We start from the raw sequence: 23,816 nt of genomic DNA, 5'->3' as shown, positions 1-23,816 counted from the left end.
TTATTTTATGATCATTATTTATTAATTTTAATATTATTAATCATTTATTTAATTTCTTTCTCATCTGGGCAATATCTCAGGCACCTTTTGAGCTAGGAAGCTGATATTTGGACATGACAGTGACCAAGTGATGTGGCTATCAAGGATGTTTTTGATTTATTGATTAATCACATAATCGATTTATTATTTATTTATTGATTAATTCATAATTCTATTTTCAAAAAGTTAGCTTTGGATGAAACAATGGTGGTTTAGGTATGCCATTAGCCAATTGATTAAGAAATTAATGATTTTATGATTATTTATCTATTTATTTATTTACTATTATTGTAAATCTCTCCCTCCAAATACTGTCTCTGTGCTGCACGGCAGCATTGCTGGGCGCCCAAGGCGCCCCGATAATGTCGCGCACTGGAGGATATGTTATTTATTTGGCATGGGGGCGGTGTACTTTGAATGTATCTGTACTTGTTTGAATTACTTTGTGGGATGACCTTTCAGATATATTAGGAATGTAAATAGTTTTTAAACATTTTTGTTATCAGAAAGATGGTACAGTATTTAAAACAAGCTACAGGAACATTATCAGCAATGGCTCAAAGTACACTACATTTTGACACAGCTCACCACTCCTTCATACACATTAATGCCTGACACATTGCAATGCAAGCACTCAATGTTTGTCCACCTAGCTTTGCAACCGCGATTTGCCTTCTTGGCTTTCTCAATGCAAGATTCGTCCTCGTACAAACAGTGCTTTTTCTCATTTTAAAAAGCCAAATTCTGCATTCAAAAATACATTCTGCCATGTTATCTTCAAGCTTCTTCCCGTAGACTCTTTTCAAAAGGGGTGGGGCAAAGCATTCCTTGCCCACCTGCGTTTTTCCACCCCTCTTATCCAGCGGAAACCCTTCTTGGTGTATTTCCCGATGAGTCCCATGTCAGAATCAGTTTTCCGTTTCAAGTCAAAGATTCAGTGAATTCTGTCCATTTTCAGCGATTACACAAAATCATTGCTTCCGGCATTTAAACCATGAAAAAAAGTCACGAGTATTTCCCTTTTTAATTTTTCATGCCTTTTCCAGGCTCTTTTGAAATTTAAAAAAATCTATGCTTTCAATGCCTTGAATTTGAGGGCAAAAAATTCCATGCTATTCACGGATTTCCAGGCTACGTACAAACCCTGCGTCAAGGGCAACAGTTTCAGTTATTTTACTTTCTTCTCACCCATTCAAGGGACACACACATACACACAAATGGAAATATATGCTTGAAAACATGTTACATGCATGAATAGTGAGGTTGAAAAGAATTTAGAAGTGCATCCTCAACAGCTCATCCAGCACTATAGATTGATAAAAATAGAAGTTGCACTAATCCCAGGTTTGCACAATGCAATAAACAAACCCTACATGCTGTACCTACCTGTCTGTGACAGCAATGCAGATACCGGGATGGTCTTGATGATGGTTGGGCTGCCGACCTTCCCAACGTGGCCTGCGCTAGCAGCAACAACTGCTGCCGACCCGCCCGTACCCAGCCCCAAAAGGTTTTGTTGTCTTGGCCCAACCCCCAGCCCTTGCGTGGTGCTCAAAATAGTCGCTGGTTTTCCATCTGCTGATGTCACAAGCTTCAGGATAGTAGTGCCAGCAGGAAGGGAGCCCTTACTCTGTATTGAGACAAGATAACCCCTCACTCAAGAATATATTGTGAAATTATAATCATTAGCTAACGGCAATAACCAATAATCTCCCGGTGTGCACCCCGGTTTAGAATAGGTACACCGTATCCCTGCGCATCGAAGAGGCGACCAAGGGTTGGCGTCAGGAATGGCATCGGCCCGCAAGGCTAACCCCCGCTCTAGCGGGGAAAATGGCCTTGAAACGATCATTCATTCATTCATTCATTCAATAACCATGCGACCATTTTTTCAATAACCATGCAACTAAACTCCAATAGCAGGTCACCTGAAGAAACTGCGCAACAGAGCCAGCCGATGTTTGGCCAGACATCAGCGAGGGCATCGACTTTGTGTGTACCAAGGACATCACCTTGCCGAGGTTCGAAATCTGTCAAAGGAATTAAAAAGAAAAAAATTAGTACAGTAAGATTCAACTTCCGCATTTAACTGTCACTTAATCTCACACACACACACACACGCACGCACGCACGCACGCACGCACACACACACACACACACACACACACACACACACACACACACACACCTCACCAAACCTACCAGTGTTCCTCCACCAGCAACTGAAAGCGGACTATTCACCAGCGTGATAGTCTTTGTCACGCCACCCACCACGGTCGTCACAACTGTAGTTACCAGATGTGCATTCTGAGTCACTGTCCCAGCACCTGCCTTGTGCACCGCTATTATCGGCCGCGATGGAGAGATTGTTGAGACTGCAGCCCCCTGCATCAGGCCAGAGCTGGAGGTCACAGCTTGGGCCACTGCAGTCTTCAGCATCTTTGTGGCCTGCATTAGCACCACAAAAGGATCAACAAATTTGCAAAGAAAATGACATCCTGATTGATATGCATGTTCTCATGGGTGGCACACATCAAAGGGACACAAAAGGCTTATGTAACAGTGGTGTGTGTCAATGAGTGAATGAGTCCACACTGATTTTCAGATCTACTGTAATCTATATACTCTGGCAAAGCTTTGCCTTGTTGAATTCTCTCTCTTGTTCGGTTGTGAAATGTTTCAAGCGTTTAGCTTCAAGTAATGTCAAGTACTTGACAGCAATTTTGGTATAGTATTTATAATCTGTATAAAACACTATTCTTGTATAAATGGCGATATTATGGTTTCATTTATTGTATCCTTAAGCTACTGCAATCAAAATCTCAATGGAAACGTTCAAGCATTCTTTTAAACTTTACATTAGATTTTGTGGTTTTTTTTTTTTTACACTTGACAATGGTGTAGTTAACCTGGCAGTGCAAACTTTTTTTCTGGATCATGTATTGCTGCAACCACGTGAGTCTCGTCTAATTCCTTGACAAGAAAGACAATGCCACCGATATGGATTTAGATTTTTTTTTTGGCATGAAATTTAGTCATGCCGCTGCAACATAATACAACCACCAGGACTGTCAATCAAAGCTTCCTCTTATTTTAGTGCAGTAAATATTTTAGTGATGTAAATATCTTATTTTAGTGGCCTGTCATCCTTCCGAGGTCGGCAAATTGAGTACCAGTTCACTGGTAATTCCCTGTGTGTCGGAAGAGGCGACGAACAGGGTTGGCGGCAGGGAGGGCATCCGGCCATAAAACATTGCTTCAAAAAGGGGACCACGGTGCCCGAAAAAGGCCAGCCCCTGCTCTGTGGGGAAAAATGGCCTCTAAAAGGTGGGGGTTTTTTTTGGTTTTTTAAAAACTTTCATATTTGAGCTCAACGTGGAAAAGGCAAAATTTATGAGGCATTGGATTTTTTAAAATGTCATTTTCCACCGACGTTTGACATCCCTGATCATAGCAGCACATATCTTTGAGACGGCTCAACGATTCATGGCAAATCAGTCCCACTAAGCTGACATGGAGAGCATGTTCTGCCAAGATTTAGGCTCACAGTAATTTAAGACATACCAAGTGCTCCACGCACTGAAACCATCGAACCGCAATAGTGCTCTGATCATACTAATTTCTGTGAGCATATTGTACCATGAGAGCACTCCAATATCATAATATGACAAGCTAATGGAAACCTGGCATGTTATGTCTGTTTGACTAGCCACGTTAGTCTAATCATTCAGTTGTAATTGCAGGGTTAGCCATTTTGTTTTTGTTTGATCTCACCGCAAGGAAATTTAACAAAACAAAATAGGTAACGCTACGCTCAAGACTAAATAATAAATAGAATCGCAACGTCGACCGATATGCCCCCAACAATAGTATTACATCATCACACATACTTGTGCCAAGTTTGATTTACATCCTTTCAGCTGTTCTCAAGCATCTCATTTTCATCTGACATGATCTCTGACCTTTGACACCAAAATCTAATCATTTCGTCTTTGCATCATAATAGTCGTGGCCAAAAATATTGGCACCCTTGCACTTTTTTCAAATAACACAATTTTCTCTTCAAATAAGTTGAAGTTGACGAAAGTATTTGGTCTCCACAATTCTTTATTTCACTGTTAATATTACAGAACTTTGTTTCAGATTAAGAACTTAATATATCGTTTCAAATCAGAAAATAAACAGAAATGACTGACAAAATTATTGACACCGTAGACTTAATATTTGGTAGTACAGCCTTTGGACAAAATAATTTTAGCTCTTACACGAGCCTCGATCTTGCATACAAAAAATAATAAACAAACAACAAAAACTGCAGTCAAGCACTTCCCATAGCCATGAATGAGCGTCCTACACCTCTCAACAACCCGGCCAAACTTGTGTAGAATTGCATAGGTAGTGTGCCCACAGAATCTTGTTTCTCACGGTCTGAGAGTCCTTTAGGTGCTTTTTTGCAAACTCCAAGCGGGCTTTCATGCGTCTTTCACTGAGGAGAGGCTTCCGTCTGGCCACTCTGCCATAAAGCCCAGATCGGTGGAGTGTTGCAGTGACGGTTGTCCTTCTGGAAGTTTCTCCCATCTCCACACAGGATCTCTGGAGCTCACCCAGAGTGACCATCGGGTTCTTGGTCACCTTTAGTACCAAGGCCCTTCTCCCCCGATTGCTCAGTTTGGCCGGGCGGCCAGCTCTAGGAAGAGTCCTGGTTGTTCCAAACTTCTTCCATTTAAGAATTATGGAGGTCACTGTGCTTTTGGGAACCTTCAATGCAGCAGAAATATTTTTGTAGGCTTCCCTAGATCTGTGCCTCGACACAATCCTGTCTCTGAGCTCTGCCGGCAGTTCCTTCGACCTCATGGCTTCGTTTTTGCTCTGATATGCATTGTCAGCTGTAAGACCTTATATAGACAGGTGTGTGCCTTTCCAAATCATGTCCAATCAATTGAATTTACCACAGGTGGACTCAAATCAAGGTGTAGAAACATCTCAACGATGATCAAGACAAATGGGAGGCACCTGAGCTAAATTTCATGTGTCATAGCAAAGGGTCTGAATACTTATGTAAATGTGATATTTCAGTTTTTTCTTTTTAATAAATTTGCAAAACTTTCTAAAATCCTGTTTTCTCTTTGTCATTATGGGGTATTGAGTGTAGATTGATGAGGGAAAAAATGAATTTAAACGATTTCAGCATAAGGCTGCAACATAACAAAATGTGAAAGTGAAGGGGTCTAAATACTTTCTGAATGCACTGAAAATATATATATATATGATGTGTATATATATATATGATATATATATATGATGTATATATATATATGATATATATATATGATATATAGAAATATATATATATGATATATATATATATATATATATATATGATATATATATATATATATATATATATGATGATATATATATATATATATATATACATATATATATATATATATATATATATATATATATATATATATATATATATATATATATATATATATATATATGATATATATATATATATATATATATATATACATATATATATATTATATATATATATATATATATATATATATATACATATATATATATATATACATATATATATATATATATATATATATATATATATATATATATATATATATATATATATATATATATATAATATATATATATATATATGATGGCAAATGGTTAAATGATATATATATATATATATATATATATATATATATATATATATATATATATATATATATATATATATATATATATATATATATATATGATATATATATATATATATATATATGATATATATATAGCTTCACGCAGTCTCCAAGATCCAACTCAACATTTCCTCCATCTGCAGCTCACTCTGTGCACACCTTACACGAATATCAATGTATACCTTTGTCAAATGTGCTGGGAAGTTGAAACAGCTTGGGACGGTGTTTGGCTTGAGTCGAACTGTTTGACCTGTTACGGAAATGGGGACGGCGCTCCCCTTAGCAAGGGAGGGGGGTTAATCCCCCTTCTATTTGCACTGGCCGTCTCCGATCCTGAAGCGACCCCGCTCCCCTGTGGGGTGGGATTGGCCGAGGTGATTGGTCAAGGGATTCCCGTACACCCCCGCCAATCCCTCCACAAGGCAGGTGGGTAACTCCGCTCGAAACCACGGACAAGATGGTATTTGCCGAGCGGGTTAGCAGTCCGAAGTTTGAGCCATTAACAGAGCACTAAACCCGATCCTGAGCGTTGGCCGAATCGTGCAACGTATATCAATTGGTAAAAGACAAAGACGATCGGACGAGAATGAAGAAGACAAAGGTCGGAAGAACAGGTATTTATTAATTACTATTTACACAACCAAAGAAAAGAAAGGAACGAAGGTAATTTACAGTGAAAGATAGGAGACACAGGGCAGCTTATACTTACACAGGCTTAACTTATACCCAGGACAGAACAAACAAGACAAACTCACGTACACGAATGGATAGTATGGCAGGGGTGGATGGCTGGAAGGGAGAGAAGAGTCCGTTCAGGATGGCAGGCTGGAGGCGAACGGCCGCCGACTCCTCCGCAATCTGGTTCACGCGCAGCAGCGCGTCAGAGCTTCACGCGCAGCAGCGCGTCAGAGCTTCGCGCGCAGGGGGGCTGTTCCAAGCGGCGTCTCCCTCAGGCCTCGTACGTCCTCCGCTTCATGCGTTCTCTCTCCACTGCTTTGCCTGCACACCTCTTTCCACAGAAGGACTCCTCAGAACTCTCTCACTTCTCCACAGAACTCAGCTCACCTCTCCACAGAACTCTGGTGGGGGCTCCGTGCAACGCAACGGCCCGGGGTGTACCCCGGTTTAGAATAGGTACACCGTATCCCTGCGTGTCGTAAGAGGCGACTAAAAGGGTTGGCGTCAGGAAGGGCATCCGGCCATAAAAACATTGCCTCAAAAAGAGAACCATGACAATTACGACTACATATGGGCAGGGTACAGCCCAAAGTACCCCGTGGGGGACCCCACTCCCTCTCGTCAAAACTCAAGGTGGGGAACCCGATCGAAGCAAGGGTGGAAATCATTCCATTTATGACGACGAAACGTCTGATGCCCGACGTGGACATCGGTTTCTGAGATTTGGGACATGGAATGTAGGGACAATGACAGGGAGATCAGGAGAAGTGGTGGAAGTATTAGTCAGAAGAAGAGTGGACATATGTTGTGTGCAGGAGACGAGATGGAAGGGAAGTGGTGTGAGAATAGTGAAGGGTAGGCAGGGACAGAAATACAAGTTTGTGTGGCAAGGGTGCCCGGATGGCATGAATGGTGTTGGTGTCCTGTTTTCTGAGGAGTTTGTAGACAGTGTGGTGAGTGTGACGAGAGTGAGTGAAAGGTTGATGATGGTGAAAATGATGATTGGAAAGCTCTTGGTGAACATCATCTCGGGATATGCTCCGCAGGTTGGTCGGAGCGATGAAGAGAAGGACAAGTTCTGGTGTGCGATAGAGAAGCTGATGGAAAACGTGAAAGATGAGGAAGTTGTTGTGGTATGAGGAGACCTAAGTGGACATGTGGGAAGGAGTATGGATGGTTTTGAGGGAGTTCATGGGGGTTACGGATATGGTGTGAGAAATGAAGAAGGTGAAAGGATTTTGGAGTTTGCTGATGGAGCTGATTTGTTGATTTGTAATACTCAGTTCCAGAAAGAGGATAATAAGCTTGTTACATACACGTCAGGTGGGTCGACGACAACCGTTGACTACCTGCTGGTGCGTAGGCGAGATAGGGGGCACCTCCGGGACACAAAAGTGATCCCGGGGGAGGAGGCTGTTTCACAGCACCACTTCGTTGTCTGCGACATAAGGGTGAAAGGTGCGAGGAGAGCTCGGCGGGTGAAGTACCAACCGAGAATGAAGGTGTGGAGGTTGAAAGAGGTGACAGTGAGGGAGGCATTAAAAGAGAGGCTGAGTATGGTGGAGGATGATGTGGTTGAGCTTGAAAGTGGTTGGATGTCAATGAAAGATAGTCTGTTGGGAGCCGTTGGTGAGGTATGTGGATGGACAAAAGGACCACCGAGGCACTCGGAAACATGGTGGTGGGATGATGAAGTTGCAAAGAAGATTGACGAGAAGAGGAAGAAGTTCAAGGCGTGGCAGAAGGCGAAGGGTATGGGGGCAGAAAAGGCAGAGCATGAAAGTTATAAGGCAGCCAAGAAGGCTGCAAAGAAAGAGGTAGCAAAGGCACAGGAGGCATGTAGGAAAATGTTTGGAGAGCGCTTGGATTCGGAAGAGGGTCAGAGAGCAGTATTCAGGATTGCAAAGCAGATAGCGAAAGAGGTGTGATGTGATGGGGGTGAGTTGCTTGAAGGATGAAGTTGGACAAATCGTTGTGGACCCAGATGGAATTAAAGGAAGATGGAAGAGATATATGGAAATACTGTTGAATGCAGAGAATGAATGGGATGGCAACATAGAGAGTGACCAAGTTTTAGGACCGGCAGAGAAGATAACCGAGAAGGAAGTTGAGGAAGTGATAAAAGCAATGAAGAGTAGAAAAGCGGGAGGGCCGACGGGAGTTGTGGGAGATATGTTGAAGGCAGCGGGAAATTGGGGTGTGAAGGGAATGACAGAGATCTGCAATCTGGTGGTGAAAGAAGGCCGCATTCCAGTGGCTTGGGAACTGAGTACCCTCGTCCCTCTATACAAGGGGAAAGGTGACCCTCTGGACTGTGGTTCGTATCGAGCGATAAAGTAATTGGAGCATGGAATGAAGGTATTGGAAAGGGTGTTGGAGAGGAGCATAAGGAAGAAAGTGAAGATTGACGAAATGCAGTTTGGATTTATGCCAGGAAGAGGAACGACAGATGCGCTTTTTATTGTGAGGCAGTTGCAGGAGAAGTATATGGAGAAGAGGAAGAAGTTGTTTCTTGGGTTTGTAGATCTGGAGAAAGCATTCGATAGGGTTCCACGTGAAGTAGTGACATGGGCATTGAGGAAGTTAGGAGTGGAGGATTGGTTGATCAGAGTCGTGATGGCAATGTACAAAAGAGCGCGCACAGTTGTAAGGACAAAGGACGGGAACAGTGGTGAGTTTGAGGTGAAGGTGGGAGTGCATCAAGGGTCGGTACTAAGTCCACTACTATTTGTAGCTGTGATGGAGGTGCTGGCTCAGAACGTAAAGGAGGGTCTACCGTGGGAGTTGTTGTATGCAGATGATCTGGTGTTGATTGCAGAAAGTATGGATGGACTGAAGGAGAAGATGAACAAGTGGAAGGAATGTATGGAGACAAAAGGTCTGCAGGTGAATATCGGAAAAAACGAAGGTGATGGCAAGTGGTAAAGCATGTGGTGAGGTGGAAAGAACTGGGAAGTGGCCGTGTGCTGTGTGCAGGAAGGGTGTCGGAGTGAATTCCATTCAATGTACAATGTGCGCTGAGTGGGTTCATCAAAAATGTAGTGGTTTGAGAGGGTCATTAACCAGTGTGGCAGCTACATTCAAGTGTAAGGTGTGCACAGAGGGAGCTGCAGATGGAGGAAATGTTGAGTTGGATCTTGGAGATGGCGTGAAGCTGGAAGGTGTGAAAACATTTTATTACCTTGGAGACATGCTGAATGGAGAAGGTGTATCAGACTCGGCAACGGTTGCTCGAGTGAGGTGTGCATGGAAGACGTTTCGGGAACTGAGTGGCGTACTGACGAGGAGGGGAGTGTCATGGAAGCTGAAGGGAAAGGTGTATGCTGCATGTGTGAGAAGTGTTATGATTTATGGGAGTGAGACATGAGTAATGAACGTAGAGCAGCAACGAAGGCTGGAAAGGGTGGAAATGCGTATGGTTCGGTGGATGTGTGGAGTATCGTTGAGAGAGAGGAAGACAAATGATGAATTGCGAAAGATGATGGGAATAGAGCCTGTGATGGATGCTGTGAAGAGAAACAGGTTGAGATTGGTTTGGTCATGTGTTGAGGAAGGATGAAAGTGACTGGTTGAAAAGAGTGATGGGAATGAATGTAGAAGGAAGTAGAGGACGGGGAAGACCGAGAAAGACTTGGCTAAAGATGGTCGAAGAAGAAATGCGGGCAAGGGGGTTAAGAAGGGGAGATGCAGAAAATAGGGAAAAATGGAGAACATTGTCATGGGGACCACAAGGCTAACCCCGCTCTTGCAGGGAAAATGGCCTTAAAATGCCTGTTGTTGTTGTTGTATATATATATATATATATATATGATATATATATATATGATATATATATATATATATATAATATATATACATACATATATATGTACATATATACATATGTACATATGTATTGTTGCGGATATGAGGACTATTTTTTTTTGATTGTGTGCTTTATTATTATTATTATTGTTATTCTGCGCCCCCTGCCTCCGGAGCTGTGTAAAGGTCAAAGAGCGTCCCATAATTAGTCCACAAGCATACACGTCAGCCAATCATAGAATACCCCTGTTCGATAGTTATATCTTATTCTGTGTTTTAGGGTAAGGCTGTGTCTCCCATTAATAGAAGTACTCCATTGCACCAAGTGAAAGAGATAGATTCCCTTCATTCCCATTCCCAAAACCTCCATTCCTCCTTTTCGTCAATTGCCAACTGAATTTTGGGCGGTTTTCCCTTCATCCGCCATTGACCACGAGGCAGGGTTGGGGAAGAAAGGCGGGTCCCCACCTCGTCATAGAGGGGAGGAGTGAACCAGCCCTTGCCGACCAACCCAGAACAAGGGGTTGGCTTTAGAGGGCAGAGAGAGAACGTTTTGGGGAGGTTCGCAAAGGGTCAAGGGTGGGGCTTATATAACCCGAGGCAGAGGCCCCCGGAGAGAGTCGAGGAGGGAGGAGATCAGAAGACAGAAAGGCCTTGAGTTGGACTAAGCAAGAGAGGAAGTTGTTGGACTGGGTGGGACTAAGAAAGAGAGAGAAAGAGTCCTGAAGCTTGTGAGGGAAGGAGAGAGAACCCGTCACACCAACCCCCCACCAGCCGCGTTGGCCCCACCAAGCGTTCACCTCCACCAAGGCTCCACCAAGCTCCGCGTTGGCACCACCAAGCGTTCACCTCCACCAAGGCTCCACCAAGCTCCGCGTTGGCTCCACCAAGCGTTCACCTCCACCAAGCTCCGCGTTGGCTCCACCAAGCGTTCACCTCCACCAAAGCTCCACCAAGCTCCGCGTTGGCTCCACCAAGCGTTCACCTCCACCAAAGCTCCACCAAGCTCCGCGTTGGCTCCACCAAGCGTTCACCTCCAGCCATCCACCTCCTGCGATTCCTGTCATCATTCCCCGCGTGAGTCTGTCTTTTGTTTGTTCTGTCCTGGGTTAATTAAGACTGTAGGTAAGCTAGTATTTGCACTGTGTCACCTGCGTCTTATGTGTTGTAAATAAACGTGACTGCTTTCTTTTTGCTTATGTGTGTAAATAGTAAATAAATTTAGTAGTATTTCCAAACCTTTCTTTGCCTTCGTCTTCCTCTTTGCATTCGTCGTTTTAGTCTTTTCCCTCATTGAGCAGCCGCGGTGCGATCCGGCCAACGTTTGGGTGGAATCGGGTTCTAATCAGGGAATAACTGTTCGGTCGCGGTAATACCAACCGCTCGGTAAAATAACATCTTTAACCGCGCCCGCAACAGTATATATATATATATATATATTGTTGCAGATTCGGGAGTCGGCTCTCCCATTATCAAGGGGGGGGGTTAATCCCCTTGTCTTTTAAGCTGGCCGTCCCGAGTCCTTGGGAAGTTATAACGTCACTTCCGGTCTGTGGTAAGTAGGGTTGTAAACCGAATTAGTCTTAGTACCGAAGTACTGTCGTGGAAATCAATCAGGTCCACAACTTTGTCCCATAGGTTGGTTTAATCACAATTAGATCTCTGACATCATCCTGTAAAAATACAATCATGCAATAGATATCAGGATCTTGGCATCATACAGAAAGGACCGATAATAATAGTCAAAGCAAGCGAGTCTAGCATATATGTGCGGGTACGTACCATTCAAGACTACAGGACTACATGTCATAGTAAATGTCACAGGAGTGGCTCAGCGTCGCGGATGTCCCAGGTCTTATAGACGCCCCTCAGTGGCTTAAGCGAGTATCACTCCTGGGTTCAACTTTGGTATAATTTCACTACAAGTACTTCCACCGGCCGTAAAGCGAGGAGATAACTCCCACCCGAGCCGCAGCGTTAATGGACACGCCGAGCGAAGCGAGCCGCGACTCGAGCCGTTAACAATTACTACACCCGATTATAGCGGTTCCGAAATCGTGCCACAGGTACTCAATTGAGACAAAGACTAAAGCGATCGGGTAAGAAGAAACTAGAGTATAGGAAGAACAGGTGAATTTATTTACAATCAAGAAGAAGAGGAAACGAAAGGAATATTCAAGAAGAAGAAGAACACAGGGCAGGCTTAACAATACAGTCTTAACTTAACGACCCCAGACGAACATACACACTCACACGGGATGGTAGTTTGTCGGGGGGGAAGGTCCAGGTAGATGGTTCCAGGTAGGTCGACTCCGTCCAGGCTCCGGTTCCGCGGGCGAAGAATGGCAGGCAGCTCCGCGAGCGGACCTTACATATATCGAGGGTCTGGGATGCTGCGTACGTAATAGGTTTATCGAGCAACTCTCTCTCTCTCTCGCAAGTCCATACAGGGGCTTTGCGCGGCTTTGTCTCTCAGCAGCGGATGCTCCCAGCAGACCTTCCACAAGCAGTCCTCTCTCCAGACCAAGCTCGCTCGGCGTGTCCATTAACGCTGCGGCTCGGGTGGGAGTTATCTCCTCGCTTTACAGCCGGTGGTAGTACTTAGGTACTAAGACTAAGCCATCAATCATCTTCAAGCAGCCATCAATCATCTGGACTGGTCTCCCATCTCTACCACCTCTGACATCAACTCATCCTGGGAATTCTTCCAAAGTAAATTGCTCTCTCTCATGCACAGATTTATCCCATCTCGTCTTCAGTTGTCATACCCTTCCTCCCGTCCATGGTACACGGAATCTTGTGGTGAGGCTGTTGCCCAGAAACAACTTGCCTTCGTCTCCTGGAAATCAAATCCAACGGAAGGAAATCTCATTTCCTTTCACAAAGCCCGAAACAAGTGTGTGTCCACCCTCAGGAGAGCCAGGAAACAATATCTCTCCGTTCTCAAGACCGAACTCTCTTGTCTGTCTCCCTCTTCCAAATCCTGGTGGCGTCTGGTCAAATCTGTTTCTGGTGTTTGTTCCCCCTCCATCCCCTCCCTTACCTCAAACGGCGACACAGCTGACTCCGCATGTGAAAAAGCTGAATGCCTCAACTCTGTGTTTGCCTCTAAATCTTGTGTCCCAAACCCATCCCTCTCTGTACCCATCGTACCCAGTCGTACCCAGCTGCTCCTGGACTCCGTGTCCTTTCCTCCTGACAAGGTGGAAAAGTTTCTGTCAACCCTCGACTCTGATTCTGCAACTGGACCTGACGGCATCAGCCCACGGGTCCTAAAATCCTGTTCTTCCGCTCTTTCATTCCCTCTCTCTGTTCTCTTCACCCTCTCTTTTGCTCAAGGTCAACTGCCATCTGCTTGGAAATCAGCCAACATCACCGCTTTGCACAAAAAGGTGCAAAAACAGATCCTAGCAACTACAGACCAATCAGCCTTCTCCCAATTATCAGCAAAGTCATGGAATCCATCATTGCTTCGGATATGAAATCTTTCCTCTTCTCCAATGGCTTGATCTCTGATCATCAATTTGGTTTCAGACTAGGTCACTCTACTCTGGACATGCTGCTTCTGCTGTCTCGACAATGGATGGAGGTCCTCAATGCCAAACAGGAAATTAGAGCTGTCTCCCTCGACATATCACGTGCCTTCGATACGGTCTGGCACCCCGCTCTGCTCACCAAACTCTCCTCCTTTGGTATCCATGGAAATCTCCACGCATGGCTGGCGGACTTCCTCTCTCGTCGTAGTCAACGTGTGGCCCTGAATGGGTTTCTCTCATCTCCTCTTCCTGTTCAGGCTGGAGTTCCCCAAGGCAGTGTTCTGGGCCCTGTGCTTTTTCTGGTCTTCATCAATGATCTCTCCGACTCTCTTGAAAATCCTCTATCTCTTTGCTGATGACTCCACTCTCTGCCGCTCCATTCCTCATCCCTCAGATCGGCAGTCTGCAGCCTCCTCACTCTCTGCAGACCTGGACAAAATCACAGACTGGGCAAACAAGTGGAACATGTCTTTCAATCCTGACAAATCTCACACTCTTACGATGTCTCTCCGAAAAGACCGACTGGACAACCCTCCCATCTACTTTCTGAATAATCCTCTCCAAGAAGTTCTGTCACTCAAGCTTTTGGGTCTCACTATCTGCCATGATCTTTCCTGGGAAAACCACATTTCCAAGCTGGCCTCCAAAGCCAGTCGCCGACTGGGCATCCTCCGTCGTGCGAAGTCCTTCCTTGGCTCACCTTCACTCCTTCATTCCTCTTTTCTCCCGCCTCTGGAACAAACTCCCTCACTCTCTTCAATCCTACTCCTCCCTCCAGGTCTTTAAAACGGCTGTTCACCACCATCTCTTATCTTCCAAAATCCAAAACCTTGATCTTTTCTACCCCCACTAATTTCACCCCAAATCCACTTTTTTGAGGTGACTTTTGTCTTCTTTCCTGGAAGTCCTTGGTGTCCTTGCGTTTTATACCTATCCTGCCTCCCCCCAGGCCCTCTGCCTCCCACACATCTCCCGATGTCCCTGCCCTCAAATGTTGTGTTTGTGTGCTTCCTCCCCTTCTCTCCCCATCTTGTCGACCGCTCCCATTTTTATATACTTTGTTTACTTGTTTGTGTGATTTGTTTGTTTGATAAATGTTAGCTCTTTCACGAGCCTCGACTCTGTATACAAAAATATATATATATATCAGGATATCTCAAAAAGTTATGGGCGGATTTGGACCAAATTTGGTGGACAGGTTGGGTATGAGACAAGACCAAATCGATTCGATGTTGGTGAAGATCTGTATATGGATTCGGTTACAATAATTATTTAATTTTGGAAGTGATTCTTCACCATTGAGGGATTGGGCAAAAACCGATATATAACATATATTAAAAAGTTATGGACGAGTTCTGAATAAACTTGGTGGACAAGTTGGGCAAGGTGACAAGAACAAGGCGATTCGATTTTGGTTCAGGTCCGAATCCAGATTTGGCCTATCGGTAGGATACAAAACAAACTGTCCAGCCTGGCGGAGGTATGCGCTCTACCGAGTGCCGTTCTAGTTCTAGAAAAGGCACCGAGTGCCTTTTCGTCAATTTTACTTCAAGGAAAACTTCCTTCTTTTGGAGACGAACGAATTCTCCCACGAACGGAACCTCAGATTCCTTATAAATCCATCCGCAGCAAGTTGGAGGTGATGAAAAATGCGTTGGTATGAATCAAAAGCGAGTTTTTTTATTTATTCATTAGACGTGATTGGAAGTGAAGTGATATTGCAGGTGGAATCCGAGGGGGTTGTGACGTGGCCTTCTGTGAGGCAAAGCTCATGTCGTCACACAGCCTTACATATTGTCCTAATATCCCAAATAATTGGGGGTATTCAGGACTTACAAGAACAAATGAACAAAAATAATGAAAAACTGAAAACCAAAAGAGACTAAAATAATGAAAAACTGGAGACTGGAGTGATACCTTCCATATTGGGTCGAGGTGGCCACAGGTATAATCAGTCTGTGTCAATTATTGTGAGTGAAGGAGGGATGCAGACTTGGAGTTGGTAGGGGGAGTGTTGCGGACTTGAAGAAGAAAGGGGTTGAGGATTCGAAGTCACATTTTACATTACGTGGAATTTTCAAGGATCCCTGACATTATGCTGTCAAAAGTCCCTGCCACATTTCAAATAAATATAGGTTTCAAAAGCGAAAATGATGTCATAAGAAAAGTTGAGGAAATATAAATGATCCAACAGATTAACAGTAAATTTGCATATAATAATTTCACCTTCAACTTCCGATTGAAAACATCATCTACTGATGAGACATCAGCCTGAAAAACTAAGCATCACCCATAAATGTAACAAAAACTTTTGTGAAGATGCACGAATGGTAAATTAAGAAAACGTTCTATCTCTCACGTCTTGTGACAGCACATTATTGGGGCATCACACTGACATTTATATTTCTGGAGGTGATATACCCAATGGCATGGGGTAGCAGTCAGGGTAGGAATTTGGACAGTTCAAGCATATGATGGCCTACTCTTTTCAATCACATCCACAAGTGAATGTTAGCAGACGGGACAGCCAACCTAATGTCCACTTCAAACGGATGATGCAGCATCCAAACTAATGTCCAGCCTAATGTCCACTTCAAACGGATGATGCAATGCCCTGCTTGTGAAGTATCCAAATGAAAGTTTGTTGTTGGATCCAATTCAATTATTAAACTAATATGCTCGACCTCAGAGCTGTCTTATTGCAGTTTATTTGTAGCCATCATTACCCTAACACCATATTCAAGTACGATATCCTCACATCTCAAGCCAAAACTGACCATCAAGGGTGTCGTGGCAACTTTCACACCCGCAGGGAGGGCGGTTGAGCTGGGGGTCACCGCCATTGTCTTAAGGATGCTCGTGCTTGGAGCAAGGGTGACCACAGGCGATGTAATGGAAGGTGCAGTGCCATGTGAGGAAGAGGAGATCCGCTGAGTTGCCGCCGCCACAGCAGCGAGAGCTGCCATTCCACTCATTTGCGGAGTTGCACTTGGAGTCTGCTGCAGGTGTTGAGAATGGACGCACGTCATGCTCCCTGTTGTGACATCACCGTGAGCCCCTTTTGGCACTGATACCGAGGACTCAAGTCCTGATCAACCCCCATTTCTCAACAGTAAATGCAAGAATACAAAATGATCAAAAACGAAGTTGTGGAACGTGTACCGTTGTTGGTTGGGCCGTTGTCACCCCACAAATGCTCTCGGTACTCCCCGTAGTTGCAGGCAAAGTCTTTTGAGTTGTGCTAATGAGCTGAGGAGCGGCGGAGATGCAACTCGGCACACGTACTAGTGAAGGGGCTGGTGAGCAAGAGAAAAACAAAATAAGTAAACAAACATATCCTTGAAAATGGTTTGTTTAGCACAAGGACTGCACCAATTTGAAGACGCCATATATATAAAAGTACACTTTCCTCAGAGTCAACATCAATTAAATTCATCCATTCTATACTCACAAAAGAGTGAGTTGTATATCACATATAAAACCTAAAAGGTGGTTTTATACTCACAAAAGAAAGCCAAAGCGCATACCTACGCCAGGCTGAACAGTTTACCTTTTGTATCCCACTGATAGGCTGGATCTGAAACAAAATGGAATTGGCTTGTCCTCGTCACCTAACCAACTCAAATCCACCAAGCTTTGTCATAACTCGTCCACAACTTTCTGAGATATGACATATACATATACTGAAACGCAAAAGAAACCTACCACCTTTGAAACCTTTAAATATCAACAATAACACTGCGTGTAGTAAATGTGTAAACTTATTTGTGGACAATAGTGTCCTCGCTGTCAGACAAAACGGTCACGGATGGTCACTTGAACCTTCAATGGTCACTTCATAGCACAGCTGTTGAACAGCCGTTTTGACTGTCAGTGATTAGCCAAGGGGTACGGGATGATTTTAATGAGCTGCACGTGATGTCTTGATATTGGCTTTAAAAAGGCCAGTGCAAAATGGGCATTTTGACCGAAAAATTTGACCATTTTGACCATTTTGACCAACTTCAAAAAGACTGAAAACGCAAATGAAACTTACCACTTGTTTGAAATGTAATAAAATTGTAACAGTTCAAAATAAAACAAACCAACAATTGCTAATTGAAACATTGGCATTTTATTGATGACATGTCAAGTTTTTGACCAAGATACACCATCTCATCAGTTTGTTCTACAGTACAGAACAGCACAGGGTGTAATGTCAGTCCCCTTTCAATAGCGTGTATGGCCACCATTGTTTTGGATACAGGCAGTGCATCGTCGGCGTATACTGCCTACCAGTCTTTGGATGGATTGCTGCTGGATTCTGTCCCACTCAGTCCTCAATGTCTGAAGCAGCTCTGCCCGTGTCCTGGCCCTGCCAACTACGCGTCTCCCAAGCTCATCCCACAGGTGCTCTATGGGATTCAGGTCAGGGGAGAGCGCAGGCCACTGCATGGTGTTGATGTTCTCGCCTTGGAGAAATGCAGTGGTAAAGCGAGCAGCATGGGGACGAGCGTTGTCATGCTGAAAGGTTCTCAGTTCTGGGTGGTCTAGCAGGAATGGCAGCAGATGAGGTCGCAGGATGTTATCCACATACCGCTGGGCGTTACGATTCCCATCCACAACCACCAGTGGCGTCCTGTACCGGCCTGATATGGCGGCCCACACCATCACACTTGGGCCACCCCACCTGTTGGCTTGAAGCACGCAACAATGGCATATCGCTCGCCAGTTCTTCTCCAGACACGCTCACGCCCATCAGGACTGTCCACACAGAACCTTGACTCATCGCTGAAAGCGACCTCGTTCCACTGCGCCAAGGTCCACCGCTGATGCTGCTGGCACCATCTCTGATGGTTGCGGCAATGGGCAACCGTCATCACGGGGCCTCTGTATGGTCTTCTGGCAGTCAGACCATAGTCATGCAGTCGTCTTCGTGCAGTATCATTGGAGATCCGTGGGTTTGCACACCACGGAGTTTCTGCCGCAGTGCGGGATGCTGGACGGAATCGATCCCGCAGGTGACTTCGGACCATCTGCCTGTCCTGGCTTGCAGTGGTGACTCTTGGCCTCCCTGATCGAGGTCTGTCATCTGCAGAGTTGTGGATGGTGTCTCTGTCCACCAGAGCCGATATCGTCTGGTGTGAACAGCCAAGGCGACATGCCACCTCACGGTAGCTCAGTCCGCCTTGCAGCATGCCCAGGGCACGCTGCCGTTGATCCCTTGACAATCGTGGCATGTTGATTGAAATGCCCATTTTGCACTGGCCTTTTTAAAGCCAATATCAAGACATCACGTGCAGCTCATTAAAATCATCCCGTACCCCTTGGCTAATCACTGACAGTCAAACGGCTATTCAACAGCTGTGCTATGAAGTGACCATTGAAGGTTCAAGTGACCATCCGTGACCGTTTTGTCTGACAGTGAAGACACTATTGTCCACAAATAAGTTCACACATTTACTATACGCAGTGTTATTGTTGATATTTAAAGGTTTCAAAGGTGGTAAGTTTCTTTTGTGTTTTCGGTGTTTTTGAAGTTGGTCAAAATGGTCAAATATTTCGGTCAAAATGCCCATTTTGCACTGGCCTTTTTAAAGCCAATATCAAGACATCACGTGCAGCTCATTAAAATCATCCCGTACCTCTTGGCTAATCACTGACAGTCAAAACGGCTGTTCAACATCTGTGCTATGAAGTGACCATTGAAGGTTCAAGTGACCATCCGTGACCGTTTTGTCTGACAGCGAGGACACTATTGTCCACAAATAAGTTCACACATTTACTACACGCAGTGTTATTGTTGATATTTAAAGGTTTCAAAGGTGGTAAGTTTCTTTTGCGTTTCAGTATATATATGAATAATTGAATATGAATGAATATATATATATGTATGCATGCATGCCTGGTGTTGGCCTAATGGTACGGGCAGCTGGCTTGGGATCCTAAAGTCCTGAGTTAGAATTCAGTTCAGCTGTTGAATTAATACCAGCTGGGGTTGACTCAGCCTGTCATCCTTCCGAGGTCGGCAAAATGAGTACCAGGGTACTGGGTGCTCTCAAGGTTGGCAGCAGGATTTGCACTCCGGCCGCCGTAAAAACACCTCATTCCGTAGCAAACACACTGGTGTGTCGGGATGGTGCTGAGGAGTCGTCCAAGGACGCAGCGACATGCTGATCCAGTGTATGCTCCCATATATATATGAAACATTTACATTTTGTAGTCCATTGTATAATTTAAATAAACAAATGCAAATTTCGCATGTGGAAAAAGTAAGTACACCCCGACATTTATCACTACTTCAAATACCTAAAATTAGAATCAGGTGCACCAGCTCAGGTGCAAATGATTAGAACATCATCAGAGAGGATCTTGGAGGAACCTGTCTTATTTAAACCTCAGACATTTAGTTTGGTTTGCTCTTTGTTGTTGGTGTGCGGCGTCACCATGCCTAGATCAAAAGAGCTCTCTGAGGCCTTCAGAAAGAAGGTTATCGATGCCTACGAGTCTGGGAAGGGATTTAAAAAAAAATCCAAACAATTTGAAATCAATCATTCGACTGTCCGGAAGCTCATCTACAAGTGGAGAAGATTCCAAACAACTGCAAACTTGTTCAGGCCAGGCCGCCCCAGCAAGTTCAGCCCGAGAGCATACCGCAAGATGCTGAAAGAAGTCTCTAAGAACCCCAGAATGTCATCACGGGACCTACAGGTAGCTCTTGCCACTGTTGATGTCAAAGTGCACGAGTCTACCATTAGAAAGTGGCTGCACAAATTTGATCTACATGGGAGGTGTGGCAGGAGGAAACCTTTGCTGTCCAGAAAGAACATCAAGGCAAGACTAAAGTTTGCCAATGAACATCGAGGCAAAGACCAGCCCTTCTGGAACAATGTTCTCTGGACTTCTGGAACAACGGAACTAAATCCCATCGAGATGTTGTGGGGGGATTTGAAACGAGCTGTGCATGCAAGAAACCCCTCAAACATCGCACAGCTGAAAGAATTCTGCATGGAGGAGTGGGCAAAAATTTCTCCCAGTCGATGTCAGAGACTGGTAGACAGTTATAAGAAACGCCTTCTTGACGTTTCTGCCAAAGGGGGACAATACCACCTATTAGAGCCAAGGGTGTACTTACGTTTTCCACATGCGAAATTTGCATTTATGTTTATTTAAATTATACAATGGACTACAAAATGTAAATGTTTCATGATATTGGTTGTATTATATCACCTTTATCGATCAATATTGTTGAAATGAAGATCAAATAGCTGTTTGTTGAAATATGTTGAAAAAGTCAAAACTTTACATGGGGTGTACTTACTTTTTCACGTGACTGTATGTATGTATATATATATATATTTTGTCACGGCCCGGGGTTCGGTTCTACTACTAGGGGATTAGCCTCCATTCCCTCCCAAACTTACCGAACCTGCAGCTGCCGCACACGAGTAACTTCGTGCTTCGGCAGGTTGCGAGCCAGCAACTACGAACGCCAATTGGTCCATCACGCGATAGCTTACCTGTACCACGTGACGGTTCCAATCGGGGAACGTACCTACGTACCCTCCGGCGGTGTACCACCTTCCTCCGTTCCTGGATGGAAATTTAGACGGCCGAGCAACCGTTGGTACCTACCGGGCTAGTGCTAATTTTGTTACGGCCGATTACTAACCTGGGTGCGAGCAATTGCGGACCATTTATGGACAGAGAAAAAGGAAACGTTTAACGATTTGATTTATTTACAAATATTTACAGTGAAACTTATCAATAGGAAAGAAAAAGTGACAAGAAGCAGAAACTTAGCTTATTCTACGCCTTATTACGATCACAACAAATGAACACGACATGGGCTCATCACACATTCACAGGGAAGGGGGAGGAGGAAACGAACGTTGGAACCTGTTGGCATAAAGGCCACGATGTTCCAGATGCCTATCCTCGTGGTGTCTTTCGTCTTGACCTCATCAACGAGCACCTGGCCGGAAAACGGCAGTCCCCAACACGAGCAGGTGAGAAGTGTTGGGAACTGTGCAGAGCGAGTGCCAGGGAACCGCACAGGGAAGAGTGAATGTCGTGTGCGTGCCACAAGAGTGCCAAGAGGGAGTCCGGCAGTCAGCAGAGAGCAAATAATCTATCTATAATTCCAGCAATCTCTGTGTGTGTGTGTGTGTGTGTGTGTGTGTCTGTGTGTGTGTTTGTCTGTGACCGCTGTTTCTCGACAACCACGGGTCCGATATACTTTAAAGTTGCCAGGTATATTGCTGGGGACCCGAGGATGTGCCTTTTCAAGGTTTTAAATTAATCGCAGAAGTAGTTACCGAGCTATGTCCAAAAAACGATTCAACCAATCAGAGAGCAGCGAGCTATCACGTGTGCCGAACGTGGCGAACACACTCTGCCTCGGATGGCACATTTGAGAGCGTATTCATTTATTTCCCGTCGGCAAACTATGTTGGCGCTATGTTGGCGTTAAACGATGTTTCAAAAATAATTAAAACTAATTTGCAATTCTTTCGCTTTCCTGCGATATGCGACCTTCCGGACAGTCAAATGAGGACGTCACTTCCGGACTTACGTAGCGGCTAGCGGGCGCCATTTGGAGGAGCTGGGAGGACTCAGTCGTGATAGAGTGAGCCTGAGTGAGTATATCAAGACAAGAACAAGATCTAGAAGGAGGTATGTACGGTGCGATTCATATAATATATTGTTTAGTTATCGTCGATGAGGAATTTGGGGGCCCGATTAACTGCAGCGCCATCCGAGCTGCGGCGTCGGGACGATACATTCATTGTACGGTAACATCACGCACTTACGGGCACGTCCTATATATATAGTACGGGCATGCCCTAGTATGTGCAAATCGAGCAACGTCCAAGGCGTAGAGGATAATGCAAGCACGTGTCAAGGTCTACAGAATCCAAAGCGAAGAGTGAATCCAAACACAGGTGCATCCAGCAAGGTCCAATGCGAAAGAGTAATGCAGGCACGCACTGAGGCCTGTGAGAGGGTCCGACCAAGAAAGGAGCGCACGTGTACTGCCGACAGAGTCCAAAGCCAAGAGCGAGAACAATGCAGGCACGCGCTGGGTGAAACCGGCAGAGAGGGAGAGAGAGAGAAAACATGTGTCCAGGGCCTTTTGTCAGGGCATTGGCAAGGGTTGGGGCTGAGGTTCGAGGGTGTCCGGGCTTACGATTGGTGAAGCCCATCACTCCGCCCCCTCAAGCTCGCCCACAGTTCCCCAGGCCCCGATTGGTGCATATCCCAATGGTCTTTGGTCTGTCTTCTTCCCTTCAAGACTTTAAATAAATCTGTGGTTGCAATCTTTGTGCATCTGCCTGGTTACCTCCACCACCAAAGGTGGATGGAGGTTATGTTTTCACCCCTGTCTGTCTGTTTTTTGAACAAAATATCTCAAAATGTTGTGGACGGATTCGGACAAAATTTGGCAGAGATGTAACGTAAGTGACATGGACGAAATGATTAGATTTTGGTGAAGATCCGGATTCGGCTACTATAATTTTTTAGTGATTCTTCACCATTGGGAGATCGGGCCAAAAACGATACAGAGCAGGATGTCTCAAAAAGTTATGGATGGATTTGGACGAAACTTGTTGGACAAGTTGTGGGTGTAAGAAGGAAGAATCGATTTAATTTTGGTGAAGATCCGGATCCGGATCCAGCTCGTATAATTTTTTAAGTGATTCTTCACCATTGAGTGACATGGTCAAACAGGCGGAGGTATTCTCTCTACCGAGTGCCGTTCTCGTTTATTATCCCTTTATGAGTGGAGGATCTGTCTTTCCCCTCCCAAACTTATAAAGACATCCTAACCCGAAATAAGGGGAAGGGGCTAAGATTATGGTCTGCTATGAAATAACTATTCAAAGGGACCTGCATGGTGGTTGCCATTAATTTTTAGTGGTTTCCCAAAACCGCAACAATATGTACACTGGACCCCGCTATTCGCAGAGGATACGTTCCTGGAAAATCCCACAAATTGCGAAACCGCGAATAGAGGGGGCATTGTTTCAATGGAAAAAAGGGG

General features: G+C 44.7%; 1 protein-coding gene across 5 annotated transcripts in view; it reads right to left on the bottom strand.

Moving 5' to 3' along the window:
* The window catches only part of LOC137425122 (host cell factor 1), a 148,703-nt gene that overhangs the window by 89,675 nt on the left and 35,212 nt on the right, over nt 1–23,816 (bottom strand). For 4 of the 5 annotated variants that reach the window (XM_068113233.2, XM_068113235.2, XM_068113236.2 and 1 more), the window contains exons 9-13: nt 16,955–17,088; nt 16,570–16,791; nt 2,242–2,487; nt 1,968–2,069; nt 1,426–1,669 (exon numbers count right to left, since the gene is read on the bottom strand). In XM_068113233.2, the coding sequence (XP_067969334.2) occupies nt 1,426–1,669; nt 1,968–2,069; nt 2,242–2,487; nt 16,570–16,791; nt 16,955–17,088 (948 nt within the window). The remainder of the gene's footprint in view (nt 1–1,425; nt 1,670–1,967; nt 2,070–2,241; nt 2,488–16,569; nt 16,792–16,954; nt 17,089–23,816) is intronic. The other variant, XM_068113234.2, reaches the window with a different exon arrangement.

The sequence above is a fragment of the Myxine glutinosa genome, chromosome 4 (assembly GCF_964187855.1).
Source record: "Myxine glutinosa chromosome 4, kmMyxGlut1.1, whole genome shotgun sequence".
Classification (NCBI taxonomy): Eukaryota; Metazoa; Chordata; class Myxini; order Myxiniformes; family Myxinidae; genus Myxine; species Myxine glutinosa.
This window is presented reverse-complemented; position numbering and strand designations above follow the sequence as displayed.